Source organism: Etheostoma spectabile, chromosome 3, assembly GCF_008692095.1.
Source record: "Etheostoma spectabile isolate EspeVRDwgs_2016 chromosome 3, UIUC_Espe_1.0, whole genome shotgun sequence".
NCBI classification, from domain to species: Eukaryota; Metazoa; Chordata; class Actinopteri; order Perciformes; family Percidae; genus Etheostoma; species Etheostoma spectabile.
The window spans coordinates 10,862,866-10,883,263 of record NC_045735.1 but is presented as its reverse complement, the minus strand read 5'-3'; the positions used below and the strand labels follow the sequence as shown (position 1 = coordinate 10,883,263).

Genomic DNA, 20,398 nt, shown 5'->3' with positions numbered 1-20,398 from the left:
TTCGTGGTAAAAATGTACCATTCTGTAATGTGTTTTACCTCTGGTTAAAGGGTTTGTTTGGAGTACCAGAGCTGAGCTGTCCTGCAGGCTTCCAGGCAGCCACAAAAACAGCTCTCAAGAACACAGAGCGTCTGGTGGGAAAAGCTTGTTCTTGTGCTCCAGGGGTTGAGACAGTTGAGTCTTTTGACCAGCTCTCAGACGGTTTGTGTAAAGTGGCTGATCTGGTGAGTTTAACCACCCCAAATGGGCTAAAACGTTGCACTATAACTGAGCTGTGCGTTTCTGACCATACCATTTAAGCCTTGTTCCCTCTAAAATTGAGCTGCTACCCACAACTCGTGTATTGTGCACTGTATATGTGTTATCTGTAGAGTTGTAAGCCAGCTGTCAATTTTCTTCCTAATACAGGCAGATTTTGTTAAAGTTGCACACCCAGATCCAGCATTTCGCGAGGCTGCAGAGAAGACCTGTATAGAGATTGGCACAGTTGTGGAGAAGTAAGAAACGCCTTTTAACAAAGTCTTTCAAAGCTGCACACTACAAATACACACCCCAGCGCATTTTGCTTATGACAAAAAAGAAAACATGCTGCCATATACTGCATACAACTGTAAGAGTGCTGGTTGTTAAAAACCAGCAAAGGTCAGCTGAGAAAGATCTTGAGTAGCACTTGATAGAGATGTTCTTGTGTACTGTTTGTGTGTTTCAGGCTAAACACTAATGTCAAGCTATGCAAGAGCCTAAAAATATTGCTGGACAACCCGGACATTGTGGCTCAGCTGGACCCTGATACTAGGTAATTTTACTGTAATCATATTTAGTTTATAGATATAGAATGTATTGTTCATCTCTTTCCATAATTGTATCAATATCTAATAATAATAATATCATGTTTAATGATGGTAAGTTATTGATTTTGTTTTGCCTTCTAGAAAAGTGGCAGAATTGTTCATGTTTGACTTTGAAATCAGTGGAATTCATCTGGATGACAAACTGGTGAGATGATCATAATACATGGTAACAGACAAGTTATTCATAATGCAAAAACATTTTTCATACCTCTGTGGTGTAACAATGGTTTTCTCTGCAGAGAAAAGAAGCAGTCGCCCTTCATGTCAAACTGTTGGATCTTAACAACGAGTTTCTGGTTGGCTCTCATCTGCCGAACAGAATTGCGAGGTCTGCAATTCCTGAGCATCTACACCTGCACTTTGCCGATGAAGGAAGCTTCATCCAAGTTGGGGGATTACATGCAGATTCCCCCGATGACTTGGTATGTGCTTTGTTTGGTCTGGGTCACCAGAACATTTCTTGCTTTAGCTCAGCAGGTGGCACTGTTACCTTATATCAGATTATAGGACTAGATTTAAGGGCAGGTTGAATTGTTTAGTATCCTGTCCTGTCCTGATTAGTAATAATACAATACAATTTATACCTTTCACAATGTTAAGAAAGCTTAATGGTTTAAGAGCATTTCTATTAATCTTCTATGAATTAAATATTGGCTCTAGCCGCCTGTCAGCATTGCTGAGCAGTAAGCAGCTCAGGTAGCTATACGATTGGTCAAAATGTTCTCTCTCTCAAAAATATTAACTTTAATTTTAATGATTTTAATATTTATTTTAGTTTTAGATCTTTGTCATACAGTTACCAGAACAGACTTCATCTCAACAGTTTTTCTATATAACCATAATACAGGAGTAATGCCAATGTCTCCTATGATGGAGACTAAAACACACTCCAGACAAAAAGTAGAGAGCAATATGATACAATGCATAAAGTCAGAGCACACTTTACATTAACTTATTAAAAGATAACAGTCTGACAATGCAGTTAAAGGTAAAGTTTTATTTATTGTCTACATCTGACATCCAAAGAGCTCTCAACTTTCCCTGTAACTCTTGATGAGCAGATTGCATCTTTCTTCTTCTACAGTTTGTGGATAAGTTGCTTTTTATGTTGCATATGTATTTTGCTCTGTCCTCTCTTCCACTTGTAGGTTCGAGAAATTGCCTACAGGATTTACCTTTATCCAAATGCAGATCTGATGGATTGCCTGGAAGAGCTGCTAAAATGCAGATACAAACTGGCCAAACTGGTGGGCTACGACTCCTACGGACACAGAGCCTTAAAGGGAACGATGGCCAAAACACCAGGTTTATAATATTCCTCTACTCTCTTTTAGGCCTGCACGATTCGGGGAAAAATATTAATTATGATTCTTTCAGCTTAGAATTGATATCACAATTCTCTGCCACGATTTTTTTCTCACAAAGTGAACCATGACAAAACAAAACACATTGGCAGTACCAAACATAGATTTGTTTTGGCACATATAGCTCTTTGAGCATCACCACAAGCCTGTAAACTCAGAGGCTTCATTGAAGAGAAGGGAGAGCATTGCAGTGGTTGGGAGCGCTTTGAAACCTATTTTATACAGTCTATGTTTAAAACTCACAGAAGAAAGTAGTAGGGCTTCTGATGTAGTCAGCTCGTAAAATTGAATTAGAATCAAAGTCCTTAAAAAAAAAAAAAAAAAAGAAATCACAGTTATTTAAAAATTAAATTGTGATTCAAGATCGAGATTTTATAATGATTAATCGTGCAGGCCTACTCTCTTTGCTTCAGCATCAGTACAGTTATCAGTAGTCAGTGTGTTTGTGTTTGTAACTCATATTTGATCATTTTAAAAGACACCAAATAATTCTTCTTATTTTAGAGGTTTTATACGAGCTATAGTAGTTATTTTTCTTTTGTGCCTTTGGCAACTCGTCTCAGATAGTTTTCATGCTGCAACTCAGTTTTTATTGCCCTTTGCAGAGACGGTGATGAGCTTTCTTCAGCTGTTAACAGACAAGCTGTCAGACAGGTACGGTCTACTCTTAACAGTCTTTGTCTAAAAATTTACAGATCCAATATTCTGTTAGATAGTTGTTATAACCTGCTTTTTTAAGTCTTTACTATTTAATCAATGCTTCCCTTTATAGTTATCTATAAGTTGGTGCATGATGCCCAAGAGTCCATACTTCCTAAAATGAGAGACCCACAGAGTTATTTACTCTGGGTAATTGTGATTAGGTAGTGATTTGATTAGTTCTTGTCACATTTCCACTCTTTATTCATAAAAGGCCACTGGCTTTTTGTGTTTCCAACTTCTTCCTGTTTTTTTATGTAAGTATATTCTGTGTGCTTGGTGTGACGCCCCTCCCACTATCCCACTGTCCTGGCCAACCTCATCAGGCAGCTTGATCTGGTTCAGCTCGGCGTCCAGGCTATACAAGCTTGTTCATGTGCTACTCTCTCCTTGAGATGCATTTTAGGAAATAATTATTATTTAATAAATTGTTTAACTGAGCTGATTTTCAACATTAGGATTCCACAAACAGCTCAAAAATATGGTCAGGTGCAACCAAGACTCTAAATTACCCACAGGCTTAATTGTGAGCCTAGCAGCCTGACTATGGTGTTACCCTGCCTCCAGCCTACTGCATGTTGCAGAGTAGAAATAGTTTGGTAAAGACTGCAATAAATGCCTCAAGTCACTTAGCGAATTACTTGTTTTTGTGTTTTTTTTTACTCTTGCAGAACAGCCAACGACTTTAAGATGATGACGAACATGAAGAAAAAACTCAACCCTCGTAATTCTGTGAGGGATTTCTTTTGTTCATAACATATTCTTTACATACCTGGACATTTTCTTGCAAATATTAACCAGTATGTAATCAATGTTAAAGGTTTGAAAGTAAAGCTAGGTAGTTAAAGTGTGATTTGTGATTCTGCGTTAAATCTACATGGTTAAATCTATACTTGTGCGCTGGTGTCTGCGTCGTTCTAGCATAGCAGGGCCAGCAAAGTGAGTGAGAGTGTGACAGGGAGTAGCTTAGCGGAGCAAGTACCGAGTCTAGAGGCATAGTGGGTGAAACAAAGACTCTCCCCTGTGCTTTCTGATCACGGTGAGAAATCTGTGGCTGGAAAAGTTAACCCTCTCCTTGATTTCATGTTGTTTATGGAGAAGGAAAACCTGGAAATGAGTATGGGGAAATACAGCGTTACCAAACCACGCCCAAGCAACGTCCATTACCGCGAAACGTAGTTACATTTTTTGAGAGGTGCACGTTAGGGGGGTCCGGCACAGGGTCGGTATCTCCATGTACCTACGTATCTAGCTACAGCGTGGATTTAACTCAAAAGCATAAATAAGTCTTTAGTTTTAACATAAATTACTTTTAGTCTATTTTAGATTCACTATAATTCAGTTATGTCTATTTTAGTATCATTTGTTTGATACAACATGTAAATAAAATACTCCTGGTCTTATTTTATAGGAGCTCATGCCATGGGATCATCCGTATCTCAGTGGTGTCTTGCGTGCTGAAAGGTGAGTAGTCATTTGACAAAGCCATCTTAATCAGTATCTTTGTGATGGTTTTTAGATGTTTGTAATTCCATATTCTACCAAGGTGTAAGTTGTTACTGGGTCTCAGCTCATCCTCAGGTGTCAGATGTTACAAAAGGTGTTAAGGGAGAAGCATGGGAGTTCTCACCAACTCCTTTTTAATTCAGGACAATATGATCTGGTATAATCTGCTGCTTCATCCTGTTTTTTCTGTTTGTAGTTGTGGCATTTTGGCATTTGTTAGAGAAAGAGAGAAAATTATTCTAATATTCTAACCTGGCTGTTTTAAATACTTTTGACACTCTCCTCAGTCCACTTTCAGACACGGGTTGATCTTAATCCATATAAGGCTTTTAATAATAAAAGCCTTTTGTTCTAATGTATGTTGTTCTTATGGCAGGTACAACATAGAGCCCAGTCTATACAGTCCGTATTTGTCTCTGGGTGCCTGTATGGAGGGTTTGAACAACCTCTTCTCTCAGCTGTACGGTGTGTCCCTCATGTCCGAACACCCCAGTGCTGGAGAGGTCTGGAGCGAGGATGTCCGCAAACTGGTAGATCTTACTGTTAGGGCAAAATGTCTGGGATTGTGGTAAATCAATACCCCCTTCTAATATTATGTTGGTTGAAGTCTGTTCTATGTCCTATGTTGTAGATGGGTTTTCTACAATCTGATAGCAAAGGTCTATATATTTCAAAGAAAGGATTTTCAATACTGTGTTTTAAGAGTTATTTATTAAAGCGGCCCTTTTGTGTCTGTGTGTGTGTCTGTGTGTGTGTCTGTGTGTGTGTGTGTGTGTGTGTGTATGTTTTCCCAGGCTGTGGTACATGAGACAGAGGGATTATTGGGATATATCTACTGCGACTTTTACCACCGGAAGAATAAACCTCAACAGGTGCGCATACACACATTCATCTATATAGTCTTCACATCTTCATGTTAGCTTCTTCTCTGAAAATAGACCTCTCCCTATTTAATAATACTGCAATATTATGTTCTTAATTAATTCAGTGATATTATATGCGTCTACAGCCTCTTGTCAAAGACTCAGACAGCTCACTACATGCGTCTACATATCTTTTTTTCAATCAATTTCACCTTCCTTGCCCACCACCACCTCCTTGTCTTCCTCCTCCCAGGACTGTCACTTCACCATCCGTGGTGGCCGCTGGTGCCAGGAAACGGGTCAGTACCAGCTTCCAGTTGTGGTGCTGATGCTGAGTCTGCCCCACCCGACCAAGAGCGCCCCCACCTTACTCACGCCGGGCATGATGGAGAACCTCTTCCATGAAATGGGACATGCCATGCACTCCATGCTGGGACGCACTCGCTACCAGCATGTGACAGGTGAGGTGTGAGCACAGATTGGACACTGTAACCATGGGCAACTTACTTAAGACGTAATGGAGGATTGTACACATGTATCATTAAGTAGGTGTTATTCAAACTGTTTACCTGGCAGACAATTAAGCAGATGTTTAACATTTTATGAGCTCTGTATCTTAAAGTGATGGCTATGCAGTTCCCAAATGTCACAAGCTAGAATCATGTATGATATGGAGCTATAGGTTATTCATTACAGTGTGGCAAGTGAAAATGGAGTGTAAATCCGATTAAGTGTAGCCCCAAGGAAAGCTTTAGATTATCCTTGTCATTTGATACCATTTCCCTTGTCAGATAAAGCTGATCACTTTCTTCTCTCTGGTAATTCAAGATCCCAAAAGTATTTATTTTACAATAATAACAATATTCATTACCTCGACTTGGTTCCTGAGCGGACACCATCTTTACAGCAATTTAGACAAGCTACTTGATTAACAATTGTATCTGAAAGCTCATAACAGTTGCATTACCGGTGTCTTAATACTATCTTTTTTACCTCTCTAAATCTATTTTTAAATCAGGTGTTGTACTTTATATCGGATTTAAACATCTGTGGAAGGTTAAAAGGATGTACTGTACTGAGCACATTGCAGTTCTGTGTCAGGTCAATTTGGGTCTGGTTCGTCAGACCGACCTTTTGTTTTAATTTGTGTGTCTAAGCTTTGATGTCTCTCCTCCAGGAACCAGATGTGCGACTGACTTTGCTGAAGTCCCATCCATCCTCATGGAGTACTTTGCCACCGACTATAGAGTCCTCAGCCAATTTGCACGCCATTATGAAACTGGACAGGTACGCCTAAACCTCAGAATAAAGACCAACGTAAAACTAAAAAAAAAACATTACTCAGTGGTGGTGGAGGGATATTTTCCAATACATATCATTTTAGGGGCTATTATAAGAAAGCACAACCTGTCTTTTCATTGCTACGCAGATGATTTGCAAATCTATTTGCCTATGAAAGCAAATGACAGTGTCTCACTAAACTCCCTGCTTAGTTGTATCACTGATATTAAGTTGTGGCTTTCAGAAAACTTTCTTAATTTGAATGAAAATAAAACGGAGTGTATTATTTTCGGTACTTCAGGCATGCAAAATGGTCCAGCTTTGAGTTTGGGTGCTTTGGCATCTTCATTTTTTTTTTTTTCATTCAGTAACGTTAGAATGAGCTTTTTCCAGCTTTGTCTGCTGACTAAAGTTAATCCTTTCCTGAACAGGCACAACCTAGAAAAGGCCATTAATGCTTTTATTAGTTCAAGGTTGGACTACTGTAATGCTCTCTGTGTTGGTCTGAATCAGACGTCCATCTCACGTCTTCAACTTGTGCAAAATGCTGCTGCTCGCTTTTTAACAAATACGTTTAGATGTGCACATATCACTCCTGTTCTACACCCTGCATTGGCTCCCGGCGCATTTTAGAATAGATTTTGAGATTTCATTGTTTGTTTTTAAGGCTTTAAATGGTCTGGCCCCATAGTATTTGTTTGAAATTTTAACTTTCCGGGAGCACAACAGGTCATTGCGGTCTTCAAATCAGCGAGTTTTAGAAGGTCCAGGTATAAACGGTGGGGTGATCAGGCTTTTGCAGTTGCTGCCCCGAGACTCTGGAACAAGTTACCCCCTGATATTTGCACTATTACAGATATAGCTCTTTTTAGGTCCAAACTCAGAACGTATCTGTTGAGTCTGGCTTTTAATACGTAGCAGTGGTGTGACAATTCCATTTTTCTGTTTCTTTGTAAACTTTTTTGATTTGATTGTTTTCTATGTTCACTCTTTCTATTGTATGATATGTGTTTTTACTCTTGAAAAACATGATTAAAAAGAATGGACTTTCATTAAATGAAAATGATGTCCTACTAGTTCGCACATAATTCATAATTCTGTCTGTCATTGTCTGCTCAGCCTCTGCCTGAGAGCATGGTGGCTCGCCTTTGTGAGTCAAAGAAGGTGTGCGGAGCCGCAGACATCCAGCTGCAGGTATGACCAACCTCGCACACACCACTTAATATGATATCTAAAAGTAATTTTCACTTTTTCAAGAACACCCAACTCAAAACAAAAACAAAAAAAGACTGAGTGATGAATAATCAAGCCTCCAGTCTCTTTTAATGTACACAATTATAAACATTTACCAGCATATTGGGCGAAACTCAAGCTTCTTTTTTCAACTTGGTGTTTATGAAATCAATACGGACTTTGTCAGATATTAGGTCAAATTATTTAACCTTATCAGCCCTTTACCTTGTTGAATGCTGCCAGTTTTGGCCTTATCTGTCTTTTAGCTGGTTTACGGAACAGGGATTACACAGTCCTAAAATGCTTAAAATAACTTATTGATGGAAAATATATAGAGTTTAAAAACATATAAAATACCACTGCAGAGCAACCCATTGCATTTGTTTTCTTATAATATGGTTGTCTGTCACTGATTTGGTAGGAAATGTGTTTTTGTTTTTCCTGGCAGATTTTCTATGCTGTCTTGGACCAGATCTACCACAGCAAACCTCAGAACCGCTCCACCACAGAAATCCTGGAGGAGATGCAGCAGAAATTCTACGGCTTGCCTTATACGCCCAATACGGTACATCCTCAACTGTTTTTGTGCTATTTAGCGCACTGTCTTTGACTTCTTCTGTCTCTTTTAAGACTGTGTCTTTAGGTCCATTACAGTCCTTGAGGTGGATGATAATTTAGGCAAAGTTCTGTGCATGTGTCCCTAAAGACTCTCCTCTCACTGCTTAGTTGATCACAGCACAGAAACAACACATACTTGACTCGAGTTGTTTTAGCTTTCTACTCTCTATCTCTTTCTGGTTTTATATTTTTTACCCAGGCACAGCAGCGTTCAAGAGATTAAAGCCTTTTTTTGAAGCTCTACTAAAAGAACAAAGCAGAGGTATACTTTGAATGAGCTTTCCCTGGGGGGAATATTTAAAAGTCTTCCTCTCGGTCCTTTAATGAAAAAAAACTCACAATTTCCCCCACTTTTGCAGCTGTGGGCGAGTGGATGAGGCCAGGAGGGATAACGGGAATCAAACAGTCATAATTTAGCCAGGAATGGCCTTCATAGAGCATTAACTCTGGGCTGTAATTATGTGGGGTGCCATCAGGAATAGAGATTACACAACTGCAGTATATTCTCCCAAACGTCAGTGTGCCGGCCAGTGTTTCTCCTCACAGGAGTCCTCCCACTCTCCTGCTTGTGCACTGCTTTGTAGCTCCCTCTCTAGAGATTGTGGTTTATGTTATATAGTTTCCCACTGTCGCAGTCGTTCCTCTTCAACTTTTCAAACCACACTGAAAGCTCTAACATACACTTTGCCTCTGTGTGCACAGTTAACCGCAGCGGGATCGTTTTCCTCATATGAACTTTCACAGAAACTGCAGATGATTGCAGCGCCTCAGTTTCTTGAATTGGATCATCATTGGATAAGAGCAAGTGAAAACAGATTTGTTTAGATCCTCCAATGACAGACTCTACTTAAACTTGTTTCTTTTTTAAATTCGCCCTCTGTGTCTCTCTTTTCACCCGTCCTCATGGAAACACGGCTCAGGAAACGTTTCCACAGCAAAGTGAACATTGGAGTGGCTAATAGGTTACGGAGAGCCACAGATTATAAACATTAGGGTGATGCTGACGTGTATAGTTTATAAAGCATGGTTATCATTTCCCGCTGTGTGCAGAGAGAGAGGATCAGCTTTGAGTAACATAGACCACATGCTCACCCTTGAGCTGAAGATAATATTTGGAAATAAATGTCAGAAAGCAAGGTGTTCTGCTCGTGTGTGTTGACATTTCTTTATTCTGCGATTCTTGGCTTGAATGCATCATGGCCAAGTGGTCGCTCCTCTTTTTTTAATGAGCATCATTTTTAATGCATACTTACATAACATATAATCCACATTCCCCTTCAAAACTGTGGAAATGCACCTTAGCACAAGTTAAGTTTAGAAAGAACAAAGTGTTTTATCTCACTTACAAGAGGACCAGAGTAAAAAGCCTTTGCTGACTTTGTCTTCTTTTGCATGTAAGGATCAAAAGGATATTTTGCTGACATGTTACCCACTTGCATTCTCTTACAAAAGTTGACATTAATCATTTGATGCAAGGCAAAGGGTTTAGAAAAAAGGGGGCGCTTGGAAGTCTGAAAATCAGTTAACCATTAAAAGCCTCTTGTCAAAGACTCAGACAGCTCACTAAACAACTCCTCAATAGCTGCTTATTTGTTTCCAGAATATGTGTGGCCATAAACCACATCGGAAATACAATGGAATCAAATAGTCTTCAGATGAAAGGCTCGCTCTCTCATCGATTTTAAACTTGAACTACAATAAAGCACAAAACCCCTTTTTGTTGACCTTTTTTCAATTTTTTTTTTATGCTCCGGAATAATTTTTTGTCAGTGTGTGGAATGAACTCCTAACAGCTCAAACAGACTTCTAACTTACATGACAGAAGCACTGTAGCACTGCTGTGTAGGGCTGACAAAGCAAACTCACTTTACCTTGCCCGTGGTTTTCTGAGCCAGGACTTTTCTCTGGAGTGCTGTTTACTTTTATTAAAGTCACCGCAGCCCAGAGGAGTCTCGTCAAGTCGACACTTTCGAGCTTAAGCATTTTTAACGGTATTGGGTGGAAGATGAGCAGGCAGCCCCCAGTTTAAACTCTCAAGTAATTTCAAAGGTTTTTACACTTTGTTTTCCAGTATAGGGCTGCACGATATGAGGAAAATATGCGATAACGTTGTTGAATATTTCAATAATATTACTTGTGATAAATCAACAGATATAATAGTGTTCTCAGTTCTGCTGCTTTCAGTATTCTGTTGAAATACAACATATCGCTTGTTGAATTCAAAACAAATGAAAGAAAATCATTTCCAACATTCTTTTATTGAACAGTAAATTGAACATTAAAGGCACCGATAAAGAATGTCAGATACATTATAAAGTGCAGTTTTCTACTGATATTTTCTTTCAACTAACACAATCTCTGAGCGTTTTTTGCGATGTGTCACAGCCCTTTGCAACATATTTATTGCACCAGTTGATATTGCAATGACAATTTAAACAAAAAACGATATATTGTGCAGCCTTAATCCAGTGACGTCATTTTTAAGGTATTTATTTATCTTGAAAGTGTATTTAATATCCTTTTTTAGCAGGTATCTTTTGGTGAGGCTGTTTTTGGATTAGCTGTCCATTTTCACTATTTTAATTCAGCCTGTCCTCCATCACAAGGACTTTAAACTGCTTTATAGACATGACCAGGCTAACACATTTTTATTAGAACTAATGGATAATAATTTCAAGGATCCATTTCTCTTTACTATGCCTTCTACCTCTGACTCAGTATGTCATTATAAAATGTAGACGCAGAGGTAGTGATTTGATTTCACAGTACCGCCCTGGCAATATAATTGGAACACACACTTTTGGTCAATCTTTACAACTAGTGCAGTGCCCGTTCAAAACGTACCTGCTTGGAACAGGCCGATGGCTTGGCCCGTGGTATTGCTGCTTGTAGCTTTCTCCAGAACCATTGTTCACCAAAATAACTTGCAGAAGGACCCTCCAAGCTCCCCAACTGTGTACTACTTACCTAATGTGTACTTCTACTTTGGACATAGAAATGTTTACCTGTTACTTTGGAGATTCAGGTTTTACCCACAAAATTGACTAATTTACAGCTCACAGCAACTGATAAAATATAGTGTCTGACTTTAGTTTGATATCTAGTGTTGGCAATTTTATTGCGTTAGCGAAATGCTCTGAGTGAATTGAAATTGGGCTTTTACTGTGAAGGGTAGACATGAAAGAAGTGAAGCCTGCATTATGCCATGGTTTGTTTTTTCCTCAACCTTTATAGTGCGGTGGCTATATTTAGTTTCATTAATCGTTATTAATATTCAACACTGTCCAAACTGCTCCAAATTTCAAACGTCAAGTTCAGTGGGTAGCAATACACCCGGCAAGTGCAAAGTAGATTTGATAAACTGTTCTTGAGATATTTAAAAGACAGCGGACACAAAGAGGGTCCTCGCTCTATAGTTAGATGTCATTAATATTATTTCTAATATTAAACAAGTATTTAATGCCTTATAAGTTCTGTACTCAGATCTCCCTTGAAAGTTAGATCTCAGTCTCAATGGGTCTTATCTGATTAAAACTGCCATAGTCGATATTAACAATGGATCATATTAAACTCAAGTTTCTTTTATTCAAGTCTGACTCATCTCTATGGGGCTTTTAGGCTTCTTTTAATCAATTGTTTTTGTCAGAGTCAGATAATTTCCTCTGTTGATTAAATAAAGGTTATATATAAATGTGGAGGGAAAATTGGACAGACAAGACTCCACATAAGTGCTAATGTTACTTCATATCTACTGCATTTGTAAGTTATTAACAGTTTGCTAACAACTTCTTCATAACAACTTGGTGGTAATTAAATAGAGGATTACAGGAAATACAGTGACCTGCTGTAGAAGGCATTCTAATCATTAAGTTTATTTTGGGCTAGAAAGATTAGAGTCACTTTAATGTACCAGGACTTACTCTGGCACGTACAAACAGTGCACAGGTTATCTACGTCATTTGATTCAGACAATTAATTCACTTGCAGCTGGAGTTTAAATCATTAACGTGTTTAAAGTTGCAATTTTATGTGGAGGTAGAAAGAGGCGTCTGCATTCTGGTATGGTTTTGTTAACTATGGCAGCTGCTGTCTTTTCTAAATGGCTGAATGTTTGAGTGTTTGCCAGCTGAATTCCCCCAGACTCCCCGTTTTCAGAGATCATAAAAGAGCTTGTCTTTATAGATATGGAAAGGGGCCCCCTCAGGCAACTGCAGGGAGAACAGAAGAGAGAAGGGGGCTTTCTACCATTTAGGAATTTCCATGTTTTGTCCTTTTAAAGAAGGAGCTGGCAGGTTGTGATTTAATGTTTTGTTATAGAGGTTTGTTGGAGGAAAATACGTTTGTATTACACCAATATAATGACATTAACAAAGACAATAGAGGCAGCTTAAAGATGAAAAAAGTGTTTGACATGTTTTTCAGCAGACATTTAAGTTTTATGATTTACTTTTTAAATATCCACTTGTTTAGTTGCAGTGCCAAAACTAGAACTGAATTTTCCTTTTGTTTTGTTTTTCAATGTCAGTATCTGAAGATGTTTTTATTTTGAGTTTAAGTTTTAGTTAACATCTTCAGCCTCATTATGTGTCTTTTACTGGAATAGTTAGCTGTGGTCATGGAACAGCTTCTCTTCTTTAAAACTTTACGTTTTTACTGCAGAAACATTTAAGCCTTTTTAGGCTGTGATGTCCTCCCTCTGCCAAGCTGCTTCCTCACCACACTCACTGTAGCCAACAAACCCAGCATTTTTAATTTAGTCAATAGCTGATATAGTGTTTTGGGACACATGTAAGTTCTCTTTGTGTAATTTCTTTATTTGGAAGCCAGAGTTAACTTCTATCACTTCTCTTCCTCTCGGTAAATTTGTTCTGTCACATCCAGTCTGGTGAAGTAGAATCTATTGGCGTCCAGATTATTTTAAACTGTCTTTTCACTCAGGTGAAGATGATAATATTTAAAATGTGTTTTTAATATCTTCCATAGGCATGGCAGCTGAGATTCAGCCACCTGATTGGCTACGGGGCCAAGTACTACTCCTACCTCATGTCCCGGGCCGTGGCCTCAATGGTGTGGAAACAGTGCTTCGTACAGGATCCTTTAAACAGGTGAGACAGCTACTTATGGTTAAAAATTCAATAACAAACTATCAAATCAAGTAGGTAGAAATGGGAGGGAAAACATCTTTCTTCTAATGTCCTCACCTTCTTACAAGCTCAATTTGGGCATTTGCTATCCAATATACTTTTGTATGGGGGGATATGGGAGGAAACAGGTTTCTTATTTGAGACTTTTGGCTCAACTTAATTACTTCTTATAAAATTAATTAAAACTGATCCTCCTTGTTAAAGCAACAAAATCTAAGTTTTTTTTTTTCTATGGCAAGGCTCATTGCTAAATTAAAAGGAATAGTGGCAGCCTCTGTTAAATGCATTAAAATGTGTCTCTTTTTTAAGACCTTTACTGTAAAAGGGCCATCCCAAACGAGCAAAGTTTAACGGTCAAATCCTCTAACCGGGATTCTGAATTGGTACTGACTTACCAAACTCCACTAGCACAAAATGGAGGTATAGGTGGTGAGGTGGAGAAATTGGCAAATAAATGTAGGTTCCATGTTGCTACTTTATGATTTTTGGATTTAGATACAGAATAATGGAGTTAAATTAAATAAGACAACTTTATTTTCGTGTGCATATAGGCATATGTGCACATTTGAATATATATATATTTATTTAAAAGTAGGGCATATTATGAATATTTTCAGTGGGAAAATCACATGAGCAATATATAGCCATTTCCTGCTTGAAGTGGAGAATTGCAAGTGTGTGCGGCAGTTCACCTTTTTCATTATACCCTAACCCTCCACAGCTACAGGTGCATCTTCATAGGGAGTGAGATTGTCAGCATGTATCTCCTGTACCTTTTGTGTAATGTTTGCAAGTATGGGTTTATGTTTTCTCAGAAATCTTGACGCTGCTCCTTTTCAGATGATAACTGATAACTTCAGATGATAACTGATAACTTTGACGATGATGATTTTAGATTCATTGTTTTGTAATTGATATTTATTAAATTAAGTATTCCAGTGATGAAAATTACTAATTTAGTGATTCAATTTCAAGTAAAACCAAATTGAAAGTGTCCAGCAGTAGAATCACTAGGTTATGAGGTTCAGAGGCATAATTTACAGTTTAGAAAAGTTATAGGTTCAGCTCCTGTATCTGTTTCCACAGATCTATAAGATACATTTTGGTTAACCTACAGTCTTAACTCTCTTTTTAGTCACTCGTTACATTGTGTTCCTGGTGAGAAAGTCGCACAAAAAGCACAGCGTAAACCTGTTTTGTGTTTAAAGTGCTGAAACAGATGTCTCCTGACAGGCTGCCTTCCCCTGGATACTGTTTAAGTCTGTGCTGCCTGACATTAAACATGACATTAATATGAAACTCACGCCGACTTGGCAGGTGCTATAATTCACAGACCCTCACCAGCATCCAGACCCTCCCCTAACACAAGTGTTTGCCCCTGGACACAGCACAAAGGCTATGTTTTGAAAACGAAGCCTCTACCGTTCCTCCATAGAGTGAAGCCCTACAGCGTTTTCCCCCTGCCAATCTTTTTTTATTTCCTTTTCCTTTCTTTCCTTTTCTTGTTGTGTGCTGTCTCTCAGTTTTCATATCTTCCCTTTCCCTCTAACATTGTTTTATTTCCACCTGCAGTTGTCAGATCTCTTTTTCTTGTCACTTGTCCGTTATGAACGAGTAGCTTAGGAGACTGCCCTGGGCTCTGAGTGGCAGCGGTGGAGGGGTTGACAGGGGAGTATACAGGTGTCTGTAACCTTATAGCTTTCATTTCTGTTTACCTTTCCTTTTCTCTCTTTCTTTTTGTCAGGGACATGGGTGAGCGTTACCGTCAGGAGATGCTAGCCCATGGAGGAGCCAAAGAGCCCATGCTGATGGTGGAAGGTAATTTACCATATCCAACCCTTTTTCCCCCTAAAATGCTGAAATAATTATTTTTCTTTTTTTACCAGTTCATCTCAACATGTTTGGGTTACATCAGACTTAGGAATTGCACTTCTAGGCCCTAGTTTTCCAGTATTTTTAACCCTTTGACTCCACAGCGTTCGGGCAACAGTCGTTCCACCTTGTACTGTACTCCCCAGGGCAGATTTAGCTGTTTTGTACCATAGTTCAGGATTTCCCAGTTCATCTCTTGGCTTCCTTTAGCTTATGAGTTAAAGTGTCAGTCCAATAGCTTCCAGTATCACCAGTAAGTCTCCTCCCAAATGAGGCAGAACAACATTCTTGGAAAAACATACTGACTACTAGTTACAATTAGAGTCGGTGGGAAAATGTCCACACATAAAAAGTCACATAATGTAAAATTAATAATGATAAAGTAACTAAATTAATATATTGTTAACTAGTACTTTGATTTGTTATCATTTTTACACAATTGACAAGATTAATTTCATTGGGATCAAGTTGTTATATATGTCTTGTTAATAAAATGATAGAGAAATTACAGAAGACAAAGAGAGATTACACAATAAATAGATAAAATAAAACAATAGAACAGTAAACATTGTAATTTATTACAAGTATCATAATACAACCCAATTTTTCCCAGGAAGATTATCAATTAGCAATAACTTGGGGCAAATAGTTATTTATATATTAAGTATTATTGACAAGTCTTCTTGATGTCTGTTACGGTCTTATAACTTATTTGCTCTGCTTTAAAAAACTTAAATCTTAAATCAATAACATTACGCATTATGCTGTATGTTTTTTTTTTTTAGCACAGTACAAATCCAAAAGGCAGGAAAGACAGACATTGGATGATTACAGGTTTGAGCCCTAAAAACTGCTGACTCGGCAGGGCTGAAAACACAGATTGGTGCATTCCACTTTGTGTTTAACCAGCATTTTTTCAGTCATCCAAGCAGCATGGCTCTAGACATGGCAACGTCGTTCAGTTGGTCCATCACTTTGGTCCAGACTGAAATATCTAACTATCGAATAACTAAATGTCAAATGGATTGCCATGAAATGTAATATTCCCCTCAGGATTAACTCCTAATAACTTTGGTGATCCTCTGACCATCATCAGGTCAAAATTTTAGTTTGTTCTACATTTTGATTTATGACCAAATACCAGCAAAGCTAATGACATTTCCATCAGCCTCAGCTGTTCTTTGTGTTTATTGCCAAGTAGCAAATGTTAGCATGCTAACACCCTAAACTACTATGGTGGACAAACGATATACTGCTAAACAACAGCATGTTCTCATGCTGATATTAGCATTTAGCTCAAAGCAGCGCTGCAACTCAGTATAGCCTCACAGAACTGCTAGCATGGCTATGTGCTTGAGTGTCTGTTGTTTTTATAAGTTTGTAACCATCAAACTGTAGTAATAGTGCATTTCATTTACCTCGTAAGCCAAAGCTGGGAATAACGTCACACCCAAGTAGAATGCGTTCCATCTACAATTCGGATTTTCATTGTTTTCATTAGCTCCAGCTGGGTTAGCCATTGTTAGCAACGCCAATTTTTAACAATGCATTACACTTTTTTTAGTGCATACCAACACTGATAGTAGATGGACAGCACTGTGTGTATGACTGATTTAGTAAGACACAAATAGGACAAAAGTGCTTATATCTGTATGTTACCACAGGTTTCACAACTGTTGATGCACGAAGCAGCCATGTTGGATTTGTAGCTTGGGGTACTTGGTGGTTGTCCGAGTTCCAAGCTCAAAAATCCGAGGTCAGGGGGCGTGTTTCCGACTTTGACCTTGGGAAATCTGACTTCCGAGTACAAATGGAACACACTATAAATCCACTTTAACTTTAATATTGGCGTGACAAGCAAAACAAACTACTTCCTCCTGTTGCCCTCGTCCCTTCATCCTCCCATCACTCCTCCTCCCCTCCTTGAGCAGTCACTGTGGCATGTCTAGACAGGACAACAGAAGAGAAGGTGAGAGGAGAGGGAGCAGTAATATTGGGTGACATTTGGGAGTGTACTGTAAATCTCTCCCCCAGGGTCACCTTCTCCCTCCTCCCTCGGATTGTCCTTCTGACAGCTCCAACCAGGGCTGTGCCCAGCCTCTGAAATTACACCCACCAACAGATCAGATCCTTGTTATTAGATCTACTGTCCAATTAACTGTTGTTAAACTGACAATATTTGCTTTCATGGCTCCCTTTGAAGTGAATGCAACTCTAATTAAAGGCCAAGGCCCTGTGTGGAGAATAGTTATCAGGGTCATATTGATCCCTCTGGCTGTCTTTCCCAGCCATAAGTCATTGTACAATACCGTAAAAATGTCCGCTTGGGGAACAATACAAAATAATTTAATACTATAACGAAACATGTAGATCAAATTAAAAGAGCCTTGAAATGGTTAGATGTGAATTCCAGGTTCACATTTTGGCAGTTTCCCTAATACATATTTTCAGGCCACTCTGTGCACCTGCATTTATAATAATCATCTGAAAACCTATTTATTTCTTTTTTTATCATCATAAAATCTATTCCATGTCTGGAGAAATGCTCAAACTAAGTAAATGTCTCCATATTTTTTTAAAAGATCCATCCGGCCAACCTGCCATTTGATGGCCTTATATGTCCTCATTATTGACCTTAACATCATGAAAACCATAGTCAGAGTTATAAAAGTGCATGTGCTGAAACATTTAGCTTTTCACCACCATTTGCTGTGGGTTGAGAGGTTCATAGAGACAATCTTGATTTCCTTTTGGGGAATGGAAAAGGATTTTGAATAAAAAAGGGCCCTTTTATATGTATGCCAAAAAGAGTAGAAGACTAGAGGAAGGACATAGAATCCAGATCCAATCCATTACACATAATCTTTTCAAACAAAGACCCTTGTAAATGGAGGTGTGTAACATTTCCCTGCTATCCCCTTCGGCGAGGGTGTAGAAGGGGCACAAGGGCACACAGGGAACCGGAGCAGGCCCAGCAAGGCTAATCAGAGGCCAGTCTTTATCTGCATGGTTCCCTCCCCGCTACTGGATGTTTCCCAGGAAAGACGGTGTTGAAATGTAAACTCGGGTATTAAACCCAGAGCAGCAGCATCAGGATTGAGTGAGCAAGTCAGAGAAAAAGTAAGAGTAAGAGGGAAGAAAATGGAGAGAAAGGGAAAGCGAGAGTGAAAGGTCATCGACTGACTAAACTGAACCTCGGCTCCTGCCACAGAGAGGGCTTTCATGGCCCAGACTGTTCCCATAGACCCGACCGCTGAGCACAGAAAATGGATCCACAGCTTGGTAGCCGAGTTCTTTGTCCGGAGGCAGAGTGGCTGAATAGTTCTTATGGTTGCTCGCATAGTCGCTAATAAACTCCAAGAGCACGGTGGTCTGTTCAGTCCCACAGCACTTTTGTGACAATGAGTTCAATCTAAACTGGAGAAGAGGAACTTCCCAACAAAGTTGTAAAAGCTGCAGAAATAATTTATATCCCTTACTTAAAAATAGACATGATTTGTGATTAAAAGGATCGTTCAGTGCACCATACAGTGCATGTTCAGAGGGAAGTGTCCCATTCTTGATTTACTGATGGTAGTTTAGGGACTGTTTTTATTTAAGGGGCTACCGAAAGAGTTATTGGGTCTTTAGTCAAAAAAGACTTAACCCTCCCTTTGCCAATAATACATTTTTCTATGACCTTCCAAAATGATTGGGGGAAAAAGGCATGACCCTCCCCAACCATTTATTGATGCCTTCTGTTCTGGTTTGGGCTTGGTAAAGACATACAGATACCCATTGTTTTTATACAACCTTTACATACATGACTAAAATCTGCTTTCTCATCATAACATTGTTGTGGAAAGACAATAAGCATGGAAACTAAATGCACACTTCCTGCATTACTTCAAATACAAATTTACTCCCCTGATAAACTAGTACTCACATGAAATAAAACAATAACACATTGAGACCATTCAACAAAGCCCACTGGGTAATAACAAATTCAACACGTGACCTGGTTGCTATGGACTCGTCACTAAGCTTCCTCAGTCATTGTATATTTTAGCGTAGGTTAAGCTGCCGAAGCTGAACATTATCCGAAACTCCATTTCTCAGACGAGCGTTAATTTGGGAGCTTGCATGCTACCACTCCTTCCTTTTCAAATGACTTGAAAAGGCTGTCGGTTGCACAATTTCACAAAGAATCACCGGGATCGAAAGGATATTTGAGTCGGGTATGGCTGCAGCCTGGGTACTTCCTGTCCTAAAAATAAAAGCTTGCGTCTGGTCCGCTATGTTTTCGTGGGCTGGTGTTTTTGATGGGGATGTCATTAGTTTTGCAGGTATTTATTCATATTATATAAATTATTATATATATTATTCAAGTATTAAACACATTTAAGCTTTGACTTGATGAAGGTGCTAGATGAAAAGTCTGAGGATCATCAGAGTTATTCTTCAGTTATAATTCATTTCCTGCCAATTCCATGGTAATCCATCCAAAAGTAGTTGAAATATGTCACTTAAAACCACAAATGTGAACCTCATGGTGGGGCTTGAGGAAATGTCAGGGCATCACTAAAGTCAGAAAGGCTCATATTTAAGGGACCATTCATGGCCAAATGTAATATAAATCCACATAAGAGTTGAGTTATTTCAGTAAGGACCGACGTATAGACCGACCATTAGTCACACTTCTCCCGTGGCAATAAATCATCCCTATGCTTAAACATTTCTTTAAAAAAAAAAAACATGTTAGACCCAAAGTAGATACCGGTACATTTCTTAGAATGTGAACATATTAACTTGCAAAAATCTGATTTTGCAAAATCAGATTTTCATACAGATTCATTTTATGCGTGTTTAGGTGGTGAAAGTTCTCACACATTAAGAGGTTGGTTTACTAAGTTGTGTAGGGTTTATTCTCAATAACATTGCAGTTTTTTCTTCTTGTGAAGGCACTTACTTAACAAAGAGCCTCCATG

The 20,398-nt window shown here is 38.8% G+C and overlaps 1 protein-coding gene and 1 long non-coding RNA gene across 2 annotated transcripts in view; one reads left to right on the top strand and one right to left on the bottom strand.

Annotated features, from left to right (window-relative positions):
* Positions 1-20,398, top strand: part of LOC116679956 (mitochondrial intermediate peptidase) — a 28,014-nt gene that overhangs the window by 590 nt on the left and 7,026 nt on the right. Inside the window, exons 2-18 of the mRNA XM_032509387.1 lie at positions 51-224; positions 409-497; positions 710-796; positions 933-996; positions 1,091-1,273; positions 2,000-2,156; positions 2,821-2,869; positions 3,586-3,646; positions 4,326-4,378; positions 4,797-4,950; positions 5,215-5,292; positions 5,537-5,744; positions 6,461-6,570; positions 7,684-7,758; positions 8,246-8,362; positions 13,399-13,520; positions 15,304-15,377. Coding sequence (XP_032365278.1) covers positions 51-224; positions 409-497; positions 710-796; positions 933-996; positions 1,091-1,273; positions 2,000-2,156; positions 2,821-2,869; positions 3,586-3,646; positions 4,326-4,378; positions 4,797-4,950; positions 5,215-5,292; positions 5,537-5,744; positions 6,461-6,570; positions 7,684-7,758; positions 8,246-8,362; positions 13,399-13,520; positions 15,304-15,377 — 1,855 coding nt within the window. The remainder of the gene's footprint in view (positions 1-50; positions 225-408; positions 498-709; positions 797-932; positions 997-1,090; positions 1,274-1,999; positions 2,157-2,820; positions 2,870-3,585; positions 3,647-4,325; positions 4,379-4,796; positions 4,951-5,214; positions 5,293-5,536; positions 5,745-6,460; positions 6,571-7,683; positions 7,759-8,245; positions 8,363-13,398; positions 13,521-15,303; positions 15,378-20,398) is intronic.
* Positions 16,733-20,398, bottom strand: part of LOC116680140 (uncharacterized) — an 8,112-nt gene continuing 4,446 nt past the window's right edge. The window contains exons 2-3 of the long non-coding RNA XR_004329649.1: positions 17,003-17,262; positions 16,733-16,744 (exon numbers count right to left, since the gene is read on the bottom strand). This is a non-coding gene — a long non-coding RNA (uncharacterized LOC116680140). The remainder of the gene's footprint in view (positions 16,745-17,002; positions 17,263-20,398) is intronic.